This window comes from Anomalospiza imberbis, chromosome 1 (assembly GCF_031753505.1).
Source record: "Anomalospiza imberbis isolate Cuckoo-Finch-1a 21T00152 chromosome 1, ASM3175350v1, whole genome shotgun sequence".
NCBI classification, from domain to species: Eukaryota; Metazoa; Chordata; class Aves; order Passeriformes; family Viduidae; genus Anomalospiza; species Anomalospiza imberbis.
The window spans coordinates 152,107,946-152,124,646 of record NC_089681.1 but is presented as its reverse complement, the minus strand read 5'-3'; the positions used below and the strand labels follow the sequence as shown (position 1 = coordinate 152,124,646).

Below are 16,701 nucleotides of genomic sequence, written 5' to 3'. Positions count from 1 at the left end.
TGGTAGGGCTGGGAGAACAGCTGCTGATTGAAAACAACCACATGCAACTAGGAGCAGGGACCACAGGGTATACCTGGGCAAAGCTTCATTATGGGAAGCATAGTGGGTTCTCTGCAGTTCTCCAAACTCCTTCCTATGGCTTTCAGATTCCTGGCTGCTAAAAACTTCTGCTGCCTTTGATGTTCCTGCTGTTCCAACTGCTTCCTAACTGTGGTGGGTCTTTCTGCCCAAGCTATCAGTTTGTACTAGACAGAGTAGATGCTAAATCTCCCTGGGTCAGTAGGATGAAATTAGCGCTGGGTAAAGGGTTCTTCTAATGTTTATAAACTATTTTCAAAGCTGTTGTTCCTTGTTTAGCTGTGTTTTTTTTCTGGTAGGCTGTGGGAATGAGATTTTTTCCTTATTAGCTGTTTTTGTGTATTGTTTTTGTTATTGCTGTTGTTCAGTTTGGGTTTTGTTGGTTTCATTGGGTTTTTTGTTTCTTTTTTTTTTTTTTTTCTCCTTCTGGTGGAAACTTTCTCCTTTTCTGGGACAGGCAGAACTGAAGCAAAAAGATCTTCGCTGACAGGAAAACCAAACTGTTTTCTTTCTAGACATGTGGTCATCATCTCTACTTGCTTCCAGTGTCTTTAAAGAGAACTTTATTTGCAGGGCTCTAAACTGGGCTAGGACTGGGTGTCCTGTGTTCTGCCTCATGTTAATGACTGGCCCTCACTGCCTTTCCTTGTATCCCCAGGTGCTTCTTACAGGAGGGATCTAGGGCCCGAGCATGGGCACGCTTCTGTCTGTCCACATGGAGCCTGGGTGACCCACAGGGCTGAGTGTTGTGTCCAGAGCCATGACCCTGTGGTGGGTGGCTTGGCTGCCCTGTAAGCACAGCACCTTCTTGGGGTGTGTGGGGCTGTCCTGGATTCCTGCATAGAGGTGCTGCCTCAGGGTCTGTGGTGGAGTGAAGAAAACATGTGGTCCATGCTCTGGGTGGAGATCATAGACCAGTTTCAGTTGAAAGGGACCTTAAAGCCCATCCAGGTCCACCTCCCTGCCACAGGCAGGGACACCTTCTGCTAGACCAGGTTGCCCCAAGGCCTGTCCAACCTGGCCTTGAATGCTTGGGCATCCATAACTTCTCTGGACAACCTGTTGCAGTGCATTTTGCCAGCTTCACGTTGGGACTGGATGCCTGGTTCTAATGTCTTGTCTTCACAGCCGCTCTCAGGGTAGGAGTAGCAGGAGGAACCAGAGCTGTGTTAAGTTTCAAGGTGACAGAAAATGGGGCAGCCCTGGATTCCCCAGCTTGTGAGATGCTGCTGAGTCTCATGAGCTGTGACAGATACTGACCTCTGTGGGGGCCAGGCAAGATGCAAGTGATGCTTCTAGGGAGAGCACAGGAGGCAGCAGCACTGAGCATCTCACCTTCAGTTGCATCCCTGCTGCTACAGAGTGGGGCTGGCTGGGGAGAGAGTGCGCCTCTTTTCCTCTCTCAACCCTTGTGGTGGCTGCGCTGTGGGGAGAGGCTCTCTCCCTTGTGGTGGCTGGTACTGGAGGCAGAACAGCTGCAGGGATGCTCAGCTGCATGCATGGATTGGAGGCAGGCCTGGGAGAGTCCAGCCAAAGAGTGGGAGGCTGAGCAGGCTCCATTTGCAGGTGAGCAGCTCATCTCCTTGCTGAATCTGTTCTGCTGCCCGCTAGGCCACATGCCTGTGCTTGTGTTATGATCTGCCCAAGGTCAGGAGAGGCAAGTTTTGCCTAGATCCATAATTGTGGAAAAGAAGGAGGTTCTAAACATACCTGCAAGTGAGATTAAAACATAAATGAGGTTAGATGTTGGAAAACAAAGCAATAATTCAACTTTTTTTCTTCATAAAAGAGAAAAGAAGGGGAATTACAAGAATAATTGTGAAAAGCACAGGAAGGGGTGACTACCACCAGGGGTCCAGAGGTGGCTTACAGAGTGCAATGAGGGAGATCTGTGTTGGGTGTGATGGGTCTTTCCCTGAAAGCTCTGAGAGCTGGCAAGCAAGCCAGAGAGGGAGCAGAGCCACGGCAGCCAGGCCAGCAGGCTGGGGCATGAAAAGCCTCGTAGGAGCAGCCAGGACAGTTAAGGACAGCAAAGACTTCGACATTTTGTAGATTTTGCAGCCCCTGTGGCAAGTTAGGTACATGCTTACAGAGGGTATTGAAAGTGGCAAGGTCACAGCCACATCCTATCAACAGCTGGCACGTGGAATCTTCATCTTTGCTTGCTAAAATTTAATTGGCTGCTCCTTAGTGTCTGGCGAAGTTTGCCTGCTGTATCGGAAGTTTATTATTTGGTTGCCTGATGGATCACCTACAAGCTCTTTTAATGACCTGTTAAGGGGTGCCTAATTTTCTGAAGCAAACGAGTTTCTGTTCGTTGTTGGAGGCACTTCAAAAATTTAACTTCCAAACCTTTATCTTTGAGGAGGCAATGGAGAAACATTCTTTACTTTTCAGTCGTTCACTCCAGCTCACCCCCCTTTCCGGCAGCTCTCCCAGCCTCTCTCTGAGGGATGGGCAATGCCGAGGAGCAGCCCGGAGCTGCAGTTCTCCTCCTGCCCTGGAGATGGGTCTCTCTGACTGCCTGATCTCGGATCCATTTCTGCGGCAGGAGCAGGCAGCCCGGGGACCGTGGTGCAGGCAGATCTACCTGCCGGCAGCCCAGCTCTCTCGGCAGGTACCTGGCTGGCTGTGTGGATAAGGTGCTGATCTCTGGTGAAGTGAGAGGCTGTCTCCTGCAGATGTCTGATAGAGCATCGAGCACCGGCTGAGTCCCGGAGGAGTAAGGATTTAAAGGTGTAGGTGTTTGATTCTCCAGTACTCCACTTTTGCATCCTGCTTCGTGTCACATCCCCCTCTTCCCCCCCCACCCCCAACAAAGACTTGAGGAACGGAGTTGGAGATTGGGCTCACATTCCTCTTACGAGATCCCTGCATTTCCTCGGAGATGTGACAGGTAGTGCAGATGCGCTGAGGGGCAGAAGGAGGAGGTTGCTCTTGGAACGAGGGAGCTCTGCACTGAACCTGCCCACGTTGTCGCTTTCACATGTCCCATGTGAGGGGCTCATCTCTGGCTGTGCAGGGATCCTGCTGCTCGTTTCTCCCAAGAAAGTCCTGCTGAAGCTGCCCCGGGATGCCTGCACAGGGTGTCCTACAAGGCTGTCTTTTCCTGAGGGTTCACCCTGATGGGCTTTGGTGAGAGGCATGCCTCAGCTCAGCTGCCTTCAGACTGGGCTTGTGGCTCCCGTGAGATGTGGGCAAAGTTGCTTTTAGGCTCTGCTGCCCAGTGGGGATTCACGGGGCACTGATCACCGTGAGAACAACTCAGAAAGTATTCAGGTTACACTAAAAGCAAGACTGGGAGCCTGTGCAGGCTCTCTTCCAAAATGTCCTGGGGCTGCCTTGCTCCACGAGAGCCTGTCTTTGTCCAGGTATGCCTATGTCTTTGCGAGTCTCCCAGCCAGTTTTTAGTGCTGCAACACTGCATCACTGTCATGTTGCATGTCCCTGGCCCCACATCTATATTCTGACTAAGATATGCATGTCTGTGGGCTAGAAACAGTTTTTTTTCTTTGTCCTTTCTTCACCCTCTCAAAAAGAGCACTATAGTGCTAAATGGGCATTCATGAAAATATCACCACTGCCTGTGTTCTTTTCTGTTCTCTCAGAGAGCAGTGGCTTAAGAGCATGTGCTCTTCCTCTCACATGGAGGAGGACCAGGAGGCAGAGCATCCCCGAGGTGTGTTACGAGTGGAGCAGGTTTGAGGGGAGGGAGCTTTTTGGGCAGAGGAGGCTGGCAGCAGTGTGCAGACCTGTGTATTCCTCTTCCCATGTTGTGTCCCTTGGCAGCCGTGTTGCCAGGTGGTGCTCCTGTGTCTCATTAGACCCTGTTCCAAACAGCAGAGGCAGGAGCAGTCCAGCACACGGAGGAAAATGAGCTGGTGATGGATAGCCCTGGTGATGCCAAAGCTGTTCAAATATGAACCTCTGATGTGATGTACAGCCGGGGTTCCAGCAATGGACTCTCATCATCTCTGTGCTCAGCTGCTCATGTGTGGGGATGGTGCTGCTCTGTGTCACTTCCCTTCTCTGTTTGGTCTGGGGTTGGCTGCTGTCTGAGTGCTGGCAGCTTTTGGTGGCCTTAGAAACCCTGTGTGGAGGGAAGGAGAGGGTGATGGTCAAAGGTCAGGCAGGCACTCCCCCATCAGCAGATGCACTGCTGTCTGAAGCTCTGTCACCCTGATGCTGCCAGTGCTGCAATGGGACCGAGCGTCCACAGCACCCTTGGAGCTGTCTCTACCTGTGTTCTCCCCAGCAGGCGTTGCTACAGAGTTTGTTTCCTTGGGCTCTTTCCCTCTTTTCATGCTCTGTGTGCTCTGGATTCCTGGATGTAACCTACAACAATGCTGCTTTCTTCATCTCCCCTGTGCCTGGGGGTGCGGGAGGGATTCAGACTAAGTGAAAAAGTAAATCTTATCTTGTAACCGTATCTTCCAGGGCCATATAAAGGGGGTCAGGAGGCATCCTTGCACTCTTCCTTGTTCTCAACCTTGTCCTCTCCCTGTGTAGCCCTGCATTACCTGATGCCAAACTGGGGAGAGACAGGAAGAGCTGCTGTCTGGTGAGGTGCTCCCTGGCACGGAGCCCTGGGGGCTGACTCGCAGTGCCCCTGGTGCCTGGAAGCTGCTCTGGGGCTGGAGGTCACTGGGATGGGGACAAAGGTGTGTTCTCACATAAGCAACGTGCACTGGCCTGGGCTCAAGGCAGGTACCAGTGGTGCCCTGTTTGGCCTCCAAGGAAGAGGAGGAGGATGTTTCCATGTGGCCCCATGCAGGGTGTGGGGCTGGAGGAGAGGATGACATGGGCAGAGTGGCCCCATGAGGAATGGCTGCTGCAGGCCACACGCCGTTTTCCCATTAGTGAGTGTTTAGTTCAGCGTTTTAAATAATTGTGTCCTCGGAATGATATTTAAAATCCATTTGGGAGGCAATGAGGCGGGAAAGTGCCTCTGCCATTGTGATGACGCTGCGCAGGCCGTGCCACACATGCATATTACAAACTCGTTACAGGCTCGTTTCCACGCACGCTGCTCCCACCCCACACAACCTCCTTCTGAGGCTCTGAATGCATCTCCCCCACCATGGCTGCAGTGCTTGGCCCTATGGAGACATGTGTTTGACAAGATAGACGTGGTGTCCTCTGGGGTGAGAGATAAGGCACAGCCAGGTCATGGCACTTGGGTGCTGTCCATGGGAATAGAGGTGTGTGGGCCATGCCTGGTGATGGAACTGTTGTTCAGGTTGTCCTGGCCTCCACCTGTGGTCACTTTCTGACCAGCCCTTGGACTTGTGTCACTGCAGGTTCCTGACCCTGAAGCCCCAGGGCTTTCAGCTGGTGTGCTCTGGGCACTGTTGGAGGAGTTGTGTCAGCTGTCCGAGGCTGGCTCTGAAGCTGAGGACAAGCCTGTGCTCCTGAATGTCCATGGCAGGTGCACGAGCTGCAGGGACTAGGTGTGAGGGAGCTGATGGAGCAGCAACAGTGTCAGCAGGGTTCTGTGGGTGCTGGTTAGTGCCTGCTGGGAGAGTGGCCTTGCTGCTCTTTCTGTTTCTCTCTGACTGCTGTGTGGGCACCCTCTGCTGCCCCCTCAAGCCATGCAAGGTAGAAATCCTATGTGGCAGGACAAGGCAGTATTCAGTCCCTACCCTCTTCTTCCTGATCATGTTCAGGCCCTCCTAGCCAGGGTCTCCCAGCTGTGGTTTTTCTCAGTGCTACCTTGTGACCAAACATTAGTGGGGTGAGGATGAAAGCCCCAGGTGTACTTAAAGACATGTTGTATTCTGACATTTGTCTCTCGCTCAGTGACCCAGCTGGCTGCTCTTCTGGATAGGAAATGGATGGCTCTGACACCCTTTTCTCTGCCTGCAGCTGAGGACCCTCAGTGTCCTCAATGTCCCTGTGGACTTTCCTACTTGGCACCTGTGGGTGCCGGGCTTGGAGATGCTGAAGGAGGCTGCTTCTGTTTTGTGGGTTTGGTGGTTTTTGTTGTTTTTTTTTCCTTTCTTTGTGGGTTTTTTGTTTGTAGTTTTGGGTTGATTGGTTTGCTTGAAGTGGTTTGAGGGATTTTTTTTTGTTGTTAGCCATGGGAATGGAAGAAAATGTCCAGGGTAGCTGGTGCAGTCAAGAACGTGCAGAGCCAGGTGTGTGAAATGCTGAGTGTGAGCACACTGCCTGCCCTCAGCCAGCATGGAGAGGCTAATGGGATGGGGGACACCTGCAGTCAGAGCCTTCCTCCCAGGGACCTTTCCTGGGTGGCCTTGGGTGCCTGAATGAGGCTGAGTGTGTGGGGTTAGTTTGGAATTCTGCTCCCAAGTCCATAGCTGGGTGAAAATGATGGCATTGGTTCCAGGAACAGCACAAGTTATAAAGACAGGTTGGAGAGGAACTAAGAGTTCTTAGTTTGTCCTTTTCCTCATCTCTTAGGGAATCTAGACTTCCTGTACCCAAAGTTCCCCAAGTCAGGGCTGTTGCTCTGAGCCCCTCACCTGGCTGGAGGAGACTCTGAAGCTGGAAAGTGGATTCCACGGTGGAGCTGGAGATAGAGCCACTGCATCCTTCAGGAGAGCAGTGTGCTCCCAGCCCAGCACCAGGGGGATGCTGCACGTGCTCACTGGCACACAGCATCTGTGCTGTGGCAATGGCAATGTTTGGCATGATCCCAGTCCTGGGACTGGTTCATGGACCCTCTTCAGCTTCAAGGTTCTTACATAACTCTTTTCTCTGCTCTGGAAACGGCTGCCAAAAGGAACACAAGCAAAGTCTGGCTCCCTGTTTGATCAGCACCTCCAGCCACACCACAAAGAACTTGATTACAGTTTGGGACCAATGTGACAGTGTTGTACAAGCTGTTTTTCTCAGGCTCACCTCTCTGCCTTTCTGTACCCTGCCCAGCCCTGTGGCAGCCAGCCTTGCTGCCCCGGGGAAGGGGCTGGTTCCCAGAGCAGTGTGTGGTGCTTGTGAGGGTCTTTTGGTCCCTGTGGAGCTGCCTGTGGGGAAGAGCCCTGTCCTTAGTCCTTTATGAGTTCTGGCACCGAGTCTGATCCAGGCCTTTCCCAAGCTCCCTGCCATGGTTGCCCCCACCTTGCTCTGCCCCTTTCTCAGTGGGAGCACCGTGTGGAGCAGGGGCCCTTTGCAGAGCAAACAAGTGCAAAGAGCATTTCCAGGCTGCCTGCCACCCCTCTCCTGTGCCTAGTCCGTGCTGGTGATTGCACCTAGCAGCTGAAAATAAGCTCTGGGAAGAAGGGGAGGTGGTGATGAGGAGCTGCCAAGCCAGGCTATTTATACTGGGTGATTCAGGCCTCTGCCTGAGTCCAGCCAGATGCAGAGGAGCTGGAACCCAGGAGCAGCCTGCAAAGGACAAGCCCTCGAACAAGAGGGTCTTTGCTGTAATAGCTCATTTACTGTGGGGCTCAGACTTCTCTGGTTAGTTACCTGTGATGGACTGCACCTTCCCTCTCCGCTCTGCCCCTCAACGTTCGCTGCAGCCGGCTCCGTGGAAGGATTCCTGCAGTGTGAGGTCCCACCACAGTGAGAACAGCCTGAGCCCAGATGGCTGGGGACACCAGCACAGCCGCCTGGAGCCACTGGAGTGCCAGGATCTGCTGGTGCAGAATGCACTCTTCACTGGAGACCTGGACATGGTGCAGAAGTACTTCACCCAGAGCGCAGCCATCAATCTCATCATCGAGACCCGGGGCGATGTGCTGCGCTGGACTAGCAGTAAACGTGGTGGGTATGAGGGACTGGGACACGGGGATGGAAAACGCCCAGGATGGGCCCAAGGATAGGGCTCAGGCACCTGAGAAAAATATTGAAAGGAATCCCCAGTGGTGGAAGAAGAACTTGAGAAGAACAGCTTTAGTGTGAGGAAGGAAGTTTCCAAGGCTGTACAACAAATAGTTGCAGGCTTGTTGAAGGTGGCATGAGGCAGACCTACCAGGAAATAATGAGAATAGGGCCCCTGGAAGAGTTGCTGGAGAAGCACATCCTCAGGACTGTCCTGTTAGAGATTGCTGGGATGGATGTGAAATATGTGTGAGGTGGGGAGTGTGCATGGGTGAAGAGGCATCAGAATGCTGCTCTGTTCCATGAGGTAGATTTGACAAGGGGAGCAGAAATCCAGTCTGCGAGAAAGATGGTGGAAGCAAACTTTCCTCAGTGACAGGAGGTAGGAGCTGATCCTTCTTAGTGCTTCTCTCCATCTGTACATCTCACTTGTCCATCTCTACCTTGTCCAGGCACATCCTGGGACTACCACACATGCTTCCACACTCTCTCGTCCCTTTTACCCACCTTCTCATCAGCATTGTCTATAAGCTTCTCAGCAAGAAATGCAGCTGGTGTGCTCAAGGGAGAGGTGTGCTGGGCAGCCTTTGTGCCCTTGTTCTTGCTGCTGTCAGCTAGTGATGTGGTGCAGGCAGACTACCAAAATTTAAGAGCATCAAGTGGGGAAGGTCTTTGACTGTATTGGTCCTGGTTTAGGGCAAATTTGGGAGAGAGGCTTGTCAACAGAAGGCTGGTGGCAAAATCCACCCATAGGAGAATGGAAGAGCTGTTGATGAAGCTGCTTTCCCAGAGGAGCAGGCCAAATGTCCTGGTACGTAGATAGATGACAGTTTTGTGGAGATCCACTCCAGCAAGAGACAAATAGGTGCATGGGCTTGCCAATACACATGCTGCTACTTGTGAGTGGTGAAGACTGTTTACTGAGCTGCAAGATTTTAAGACCCAGGTTTTGAATTGTTAAAGTCCACTTAGGAATGAAATCACTAAAGGTATTACCCTTTGTGTAAGTGAGACCATTTGTCAGTAAATCACGGGCTGGGTGTGGTAACTCCTGTCTTATGCCAGGCTGGCAGACACTGGAGCAGCCAGTCTCTCTGCTGGTGAAGGTTTGTGCCCCAGAGAAAATGAATCCATGTAAAACAACTTCATGCAGAAATTTCACTAATCAACAAAGTTTCAAGACACAAAAAACCCAATCAAACAAGATCATTCATCAAGCAGAGAGCAAAAATGTGCTGCCAAATTTATCAGATAAGAATACAGAACAAAAACCAAAACAAACCTTCATGCTACCTGAGGCTTGTCTCTGTATCTTGCTGACAGTGCTAGGGACGGGTTCCTAGAGCTCAGTGACCTTAACAGTAGGTTCTAGTGACCTTGTCTTTCCCAGATCACCTCGCTGGTATTTTAAGGTGCCCAGAGGAAGTGTAAACTGTCTGGTGTCACTGATACTTACACCCCTTTCTGCCTCCCCGGTGCATGACTGGGAACCTCAAGCTCTCATGGGATACCTGCTTATATCCTTGGGCAAATAGAGGGTCCCATCAGGTGAGAACGTCTGCCAGGGCCTGCCCTTTCTTTACCTTTTTGTAGGCTACGTTTCAGTTAGACAAGGTGAAGTTTGCACACACAGAGCAAGCTGGATACTGTCTGCATAGAACTTGCTCATTTATTTTCATTACTGAGAAGTTCCCTGTCCTACACTCTGCACTGGTCCTCTGGTAATTGTTGCTTGGTGGTCTGTTGGGGTCACTTAACTGCATGATCTGAGCAGTTCTGTGACACAAAATTAAACTGAGCTCTACTAGCCTTCCATGCAGTTTGCCATGTTCTCTCAATCACATGGTGTGAACGAAGTGTGCACGGTGCTGTGCCATGTGAGCAGGGCATGCTCTCCTGTGACCGAGGCAGGCTGGCTGTATGCAGCCAAGTGGGGCCAGAGGGAAACACCAGCTCAGGTGACAGGACTGCAGCGAGCAGCTGAGCCAGGGGAGTGTCTGAGGACTGAAATGGAACACTAAAGCTAAGCAGGGGCTCTGTGCAAGGTCGGATATCAAGAAAAAGGAGGAAGTGGGGCAGGTCTAAAGGATAATTACCCCCAATTTTTCCCATCCTTGTACCTATTTCTACCACTTCTTTGGCTTTGATTAAAAATAGCTGTCCTGTAGCTTGTTTAAAAATCTCTCCTGAGCCAGTGGCTCAGGTGCAACTGGTAAATGGGTGTGCAGTGCTGGAGATGTGTGTGGAGCCAAGGGGTGAACAAAGGCATGGAGATGTGTGTGGAGCTGCTGGGGTCATGCTGTTGTGGTCTAGGCAGCACTGGGCAACACGCTGAGTAGGCATGATACCATTTCCCTCTGTGTTGTCTTAGTGATGTCTTGTCCCCATTTCTACCCTTCAAGCTCCCCTGCCCTTCCTGAGGGTTTTGCCTTCACAGCAGGGCACTGCTGAGGTACTGCTGCCTGAGTGGAGAGCCTTTATCAGCCTCTTGGCCCCAGTGCTTGGTCACAAGGTTTCCCAGAATAGAACAGCTGAGACTTGAGCTGTGCCCAGCCTGAGCCAAAGAGAGGGGTGTGATGCGTTCCCCGTCCCTGCGGAACGCCCTGGGCTGGCAGGCAGGCAGCCTCTAGGCCCAAACACAGGCTGCTGCTGGGGCTGTGCCTCAGAGCCTGGCTGGGGTGCACCAGCAGGTCCTGTCCTGGTCTCTGAGGAGAGTCTGTTGGGTGCTATGGGCAGCATCACAGGCGGAAGAGATGAGAGCCAGGAGCCCATCCGCACACAGCAGGCGCGTGGCCCTGCCCAGGTGTTCTGGCAGCCCCTGCTGGCTGGGGATCAGGGCACTGTCGCCAAGATCCTCAGAGATCCTCAGAACAGCCTGAGCCCCAGTGCTGTGTTTGACACCAGTGACCTGGAAGAGTGGAAGAACTACCGCTTCAACCCCCGCGGGCTGAGTATGGGGCAGCAGTGGGCTCAGCCTGGGCGTGTGCTGCGGGGCACGGCTGCTGCTGGGGTTGTGTGTTACGGGTGCTACTGGGCTTGCAGAGCAGTGGGAGCGGGAGAAAGAGCATGGGGCTGTGGTCAGGTTCTCCTGTGTTGCTTGTGGAAGGGGGTTCCTGTTTCTGAGAGTGCGGGTGCATCCAGGAAACCTGGTCCCTCCCACAGGGATTGTCTTAAGTACTTGGGAACTGCTCTGTGTGCAGCCTGCTCTGCGCTGTGGGCTCCCGCTGCGGGTTGTGCCAGACTGTCACAACACGAGTTAGATCTTTGAGGTGGTGCTGTTTGAACCTGGCCCTGGAAAACACAGATGACATACTGCCTCTACAAGAAGGAGCTGAGAGGAGGTAGTGTGGAACACACCATGCAGGCTGGGATGTCCTCCAGCTCAGTCTGGGAAGGCAGCAAGAAGCACAGTTTAAGGAGCTTTTTCCTGTAGTATCTGCAGGCTGTTAGCCGGCAGAAAGCACTGGCTCAGCGGTGGTTTGTGCTGGGTCAGCATCTTTGAGAGCTGGCACATTTCAGCCCCTTGCTCTCTCCTAGGCTCTAGATGTCCATCTCTGCTGTAGCTTGTTGTCTGCACCCCGCTCAGGGCTTGAGTCCCCTGTGTGTGTGGCAGTTGGCTCTGACACCTCTCTACTGCCTGGTTCCTTGTGTTTGTGGTGCTTCACACATGGTGTTTGGCCCAGCCAACTCACTGCCATCTGCCCTGCTCATGCCCCAGACCCTTCATCTGCTATGCCCCTGACAGCAGAAACCCCATGTCCCACCTGAGCCACAGGTAAGGGCACTCTGCCCAGAACAGCCTCTGCTGCGGGCTGCTGCTCCCTGGAGCTCCCTGTCTGCATGGCTGTGTGGCCTGTGAGCCTGCCAGGGATCTCTGCCTTTGGCAAGCGAGTCCAAATGCAGGGATCTTGCAGGGAAGGGACTTGGTGTCCCTCGATGGGAAACACACGTCTCTCAGGGGGATGTACCTCATGCACTTCAAGGAGAGGGGCAGGTCTTTGTGCACCGTGGCTGGATGTGGCTCCCTGACCCCTCTTCCCCTGCAGGACTGTGGTCGCTGAGCTACGAGCAGGAGCTCACCACACCGCTGCACATCACGGCCAGCCGGGGCTACACGGACTGCCTGCGGCTGCTGCTGCTCCGCGGCGCTGCCGTCGACTTCGCTCCGGGGGGCAAGACAGCCCTGCACGAGGCTTGTGCCGCCGCCAGCGCCGGCTGCGTGCGCCTGCTGCTCGGCTCCGGAGCGGATCCCGAGGCAGTCTCTGAGGATGGCTACCGGCCCCTGCACCTCTGCAAGAGCTCAGGCTCCATCGAGTGAGTCCTGCTGGGGGAACGCAGCCTGCCTCCCTCCCTCTCGAGCCTAGTCCCCTGGAGGAGGGGTCCCTCCTCTCCCCTGAAGGTGGGCTGGTGGGTACTGAATGGGGGTGGCCTTGGTGCCTGTTCCTGCGCTGGGATCACCTCTGAGGTCCAACAGGTGACTGCAAGCTCGTGTCCTTAGCAGAAGCAGCTGAGGAGCCGGTCATCACACTGTAATGTTCAGGGCGCTCCTGTGCAGATCCACTGTGCATGCGAGCAGGCATCAGGTGTGACAACACCTTAAGAGGCCTGTGCAGAGTTAGCTGAAACTGGGGTGAGTATATCTGCTCACCAGTCATCCTGACTTAAAAACACTGCTCCAGGGCATGAGCAGCAGGGATTTTCAGACTCTAGGGAAAAGCTGGGGTGGCGCAGATGTGGGAGCTGGGAGGTGGAGATGAGGAATGGTCAGCAAGTCGCCTTGGCCCACGCAGGTGTGTCCGGCAGCTGCTGCAGCATGGTGCCAGTGTGAACAGTCAGACGGAGGAGGAGAAGGACACAGCACTGCATGTGGCATCACGGCACGGCCTGGCAAAGCACGTCCAGCTGCTTCTGCACCACGGCGCTGAATTGGAGGTGAGGAACAAGGAGGGGCAAACGCCACTGAATGCTGCCTGTGCTCAGCACCATCAGCCCCAGGACATGGACCGCTACTACCGAGTCTGCCAGCTGCTGGTGGAGAGCGGTGCCAGTATCAACGCTGAGGACCGGGACCGGCAGCACCCGCTTCATCTGGCCTGCAAGAATGCCAACGCTCAAATCGCAGAGCTACTGCTGGCCCGGGGTGCCAATGTCAATGTCATGAACTACGGCGGCAACACGGCCCTGCACAACATCCTGCAAGTGGCTGCCTACAAGCTGGAGCATCGCCCAGAGCTCGTGGTGCGAGCGCTGCTCAACCACGGGGCCGTCCACATCTGGCCAGGCTCTCTCCTCAAGGTGCGGGCAGTGTGCTGGGAGGGGAAGGCTGTGAACAACACCAGGGCCCCAGTGGACCCTCCTGTCACAGCAGGGCTTGTTCCAAGGCAGCCTGTTTGCTGTCCTGCCCTGCTCTGCCCAGGGCCTCGGAAGGGAGAACTGGCATTATTGGTATGGGAATCCCTGATATTTTCTCCTGGGGTGTAGTTTTGCTGTAGTACTCTCCTGCTTCTGTCTGCTAAGCTCTGTGGACAGCACTCACCCAGTTTCCATAATTACTTGCTCTGGAAATTGTTGGTCCTTTTCCTCTGGAGATGTTTCTTCTCAGGGGCACACCCTCCAGCTCCCGCTGTCTCTGCAAGACACCCGCAGACAAAGGGTTAATTTCCTGTCTTAATTCCTGAGCACTGCAATAATTACCCAGCCCGGAGATCAGCAGATTGCTCTCCCCTTTGGGAAAATACAGGAAAATCAACAATTAACACTAATTAATCTCCTATTAACGCCAGATAATGAGGATCACTAGTACAGCCAGAATAGACTCTGACAGCTACTGCTGGCCTGGGCCATGGGGAGTGGCAGCCCGGAGCCAGGGAAATCTGCCTCTGTGCGGCTTTGCCTGGGTGGGGTGTGCTCCAAAGGCTGCGCTGTTGCTAGGTACACGGCACTGGTGTCACCTGCACCCACGCCAATGTGGGACACACCAGAGATGTTGTACAAATATGTGTGAAGCCTTCCGCGGTACTGTGCCACCCTTGGCATGGGCACAGCACTGCTTTAGACACAGGTACAGATGTCTCTGCAGCTGTGCACCAAAGAGGCACAATCCTGCATCCCTGAGACCCCGGTGTGGCCCTCAAAAGAGGCATAGTGTGCTGTGCTCTGTCTGATCACAAAAGGAATGGCAGTCCCTGCCCTGGAATGGCTCAGCTCTAACTACTGAAATGTGAGGTAAGGAGTCTGGTGTCAAGCAGAGTGTTGGTGTTTATGAGCTCCTTGCAGGAGTAAAGCTGATGGAGATGATCACCCCAGCCATGTAGGATGGTTCCTGTGTTTGAGGAGAAGCTGTGGGGACCCGGCTGTGCTGAAGGCAGCCATGCTGTGCATGTTGAGTGATGGCTCAGCCCTCCTCTTTGCAAGGAGGGATGCTCTGGTGCTTCATACCTGCAGAGGTTTTTCTCTCCTGGGTCAGAATGAGGGAAGGACAGGAGTTCACCAGATTTACTACATCTGGATTGAGCAGTACTTTAGGAGGTGACAGTGGGGCTTGCAGGCGCTTGCCAAATGATGGTGATCACCTGCTCTTGATGCCTTAAGTTCTAGCTTTCATATTTTCTGGATTCTGTACTGTATTAGTATATAACTCTGAACTTTATATGAAGCGTTAGCAAGCTCCCTTCACAGCTTAGTCAGACAAAACCATCCTTTTTCCAGCCCCAGAACCAAGGACACCATTACAGCTTCAGGCCCAAAAAGTATAAACAACAGTGAATTGAGGAGAGCCGTCTGGGAGGATGGGGCTTCATAACCTGAAGCTGTAATTGGACAATTAACCCCAATATGTGAATGGACCAAAACTTATAAAAATATGACAACTCATGACTTGGAGTCCATCTTGGGTGTAGCCTCAGCCAGGCTCTTGTACTGCCCAAGGTGCAGCCTTTGAAGGCCTTTTTAATCAATCCCTACTTTATTCCTTTAACACTGCCCAGCCTCTGTTCTGGGGAGCCTCTCAAGGCGTCTCTCTCTCCCTGGCCAGGTGCTGCGGTGCTGCCACACCTGCCCGCGTGTCATCGAGGCCCTGGTGAACAGCTACAGCCACGTGTGCGTCTCCGAGGACTGGGTGGATGCAGTTCCAGCAGAGGTTATACAGGTAAGGGAGCAAAAGCTGACTGCTGGCTGAAGAACACCTCTCCAGGTTCTGCTGGGCTGCCAGGGGCATCTAGGCCTGGAGGGGGTTGGGCACAGCTGGGGCTGGCCATGGGGGGCTGGAGGCACAGGGATGCTGCTTGGGGACAGGGAGGATGCTCCACAGAGAGGCAAGCGGATGTCTGGTTCTACCTCTGTCCCAGGGTGATATCTTCAGCCTTGCGTGCCTCTGGTCCTTTCTTCTCTCTGTAGAAATACCCATGTTTCTACCAGTCACTTTTCTCCCTGGGGCACAGACCTCGCTCCTTGCAGCACCTGGCTCGCTGCACACTCAGGACCCTCCTGGAGGGCCGGCTGCTTCTGGTCCTGTCCCAGCTACATCTGCCAAGTGCCCTGCACCAGTTCCTGCTGCTCGGCTTCGAGGACGTTCTCTACTAGGGGTGGCAGTTCCAGTCCTGCTGTGCCTTTCTGTGCAGATGTTCCACCCCTGCCAATGCAGTCTGTGCTTTTGCAGCCCCCCCTTCCCCTCAGCCCACTCCTGCCTGGCCCCATCAGCCCCCTGCGCCAAGCCTGCTGCTGTGTCCCAGTCCCAACCAGCCTTGTGCTCCACGTCGTGCACCTGCTTTGGAGTGTTCTGTTTGCCCATACTAATCCAGACAGACTCCAGACTAACAAAAGGAGGTATGGGAATTAGAGAATTTTGTGGTACAAGGAGCAAAGACACTGCATGGATCCCAGGCTTAGTAGCAGGATACCAGTTTCCCTATCCCAAACCCAAATACTCTAGCCTGTACTAGGCAATTCTGGTGCCCTGGATGATTGCTGTGGTTCTGTCTTTAGTCAAGTTGCTTGGTCTGTACCCAAGGTGTTTGGAATAAATCCTGTTCTTTTTACCTACCTGAGCACGACTTCTACATTTCTTTGAAGACTGTCCTGACAGAGGTCACCTGACACGCCATGGGTGGTGGCATATGCACTCAGACCTGTGCACCCACCTGCTTCTCAGAGGGAAATGTGTGGTGGGGGTTCCAATCAAAGCCCTTTCATGAAGGTACAGGAGCTTGGGGCAGGATGGCTGTGCTTGTGCAGCTCTGAGGACCTCAGTGCTGGTGAGGAGGAATGTGTCCTGAGGAGGAATGTGTCCATTTCCCACCCTTGACAAGGTGAAGGGAAATGTTTTATCCTACGACATCAAGATGCAGTTATGAAGAAAAGGAAGCCCTATCCATCCTTTAAAGATGTGCTGTAAGCCAACTCCGTTACTGCCTCTGGCTCAAGGAGTGCCTTGAGCACCACGGCTGTGGCTGACACAGGTGCCCAGGGCATTGGGTCCCTCCTCGTGCTGCACTCATTCTGCCTGGCCTTTCTTCACGGCCACGGCAGCAGCAGGACTCTGCAACATGCAGCTCTGAAGAAAAGGCTGTGTGACAGACCCAGGGGTGCTCTCTGTTCCTGCCTCTCCGGGCACGCGGGCTGCAGCTCTGTGCCCTCAGCCCTGCTGCTCTGAGGACATGAGCCCAAAACCACACCGAGAGGTTGGTCATGCTGCTCCTGATGTACCTGCCCTGCTGCTGTGCCACAGCAGGAATGCTACCAGGGTACAAGAGGGATGTGTTCATGTGCTACAGGGGCACACAAGGTGCCTGGAAAGCACTTGTGCCTGCCTTTTTGTAGGTACTATTGCAGTACAGAGGTGGT

General features: G+C 53.6%; 1 protein-coding gene across 2 annotated transcripts; it reads left to right on the top strand.

The window, feature by feature from the left end:
- The first annotated feature begins 7,338 nt into the window (after positions 1 to 7,338).
- On the top strand, positions 7,339 to 15,898 carry ASB10 (ankyrin repeat and SOCS box containing 10). 2 transcript variants are annotated; one of them, XM_068177081.1, is made up of 5 exons: positions 7,339 to 7,803; positions 11,907 to 12,174; positions 12,651 to 13,155; positions 14,894 to 15,007; positions 15,256 to 15,898. In XM_068177081.1, exons 1-5 carry the CDS (start codon positions 7,512 to 7,514, stop codon positions 15,439 to 15,441), a joined length of 1,365 nt encoding a protein of 454 aa, XP_068033182.1. In that variant the 5' UTR covers positions 7,339 to 7,511; the 3' UTR covers positions 15,442 to 15,898. The 2 variants fall into 2 exon arrangements, with proteins under 2 accessions (XP_068033182.1, XP_068033192.1); XM_068177091.1 differs by lacking the exon at positions 7,339 to 7,803 and adding an exon at positions 9,728 to 10,811.
- The last annotated feature ends 803 nt before the right edge of the window (positions 15,899 to 16,701 follow it).

Bases quoted from the DNA above. Each gene is read 5' to 3' on its own strand.
- ASB10 (XM_068177081.1), top strand. From the start codon at position 7,512: ATGGACTGCACCTTCCCTCTCCGCTCTGCCCCTCAACGTTCGCTGCAG. The intron at 7,804-11,906 runs GTGGGTATGAGG...CTTCCCCTGCAG, and splicing joins CTGGACTAGCAGTAAACGTG to GACTGTGGTCGCTGAGCTAC. The intron at 12,175-12,650 runs GTGAGTCCTGCT...TGGCCCACGCAG, and splicing joins AAGAGCTCAGGCTCCATCGA to GTGTGTCCGGCAGCTGCTGC.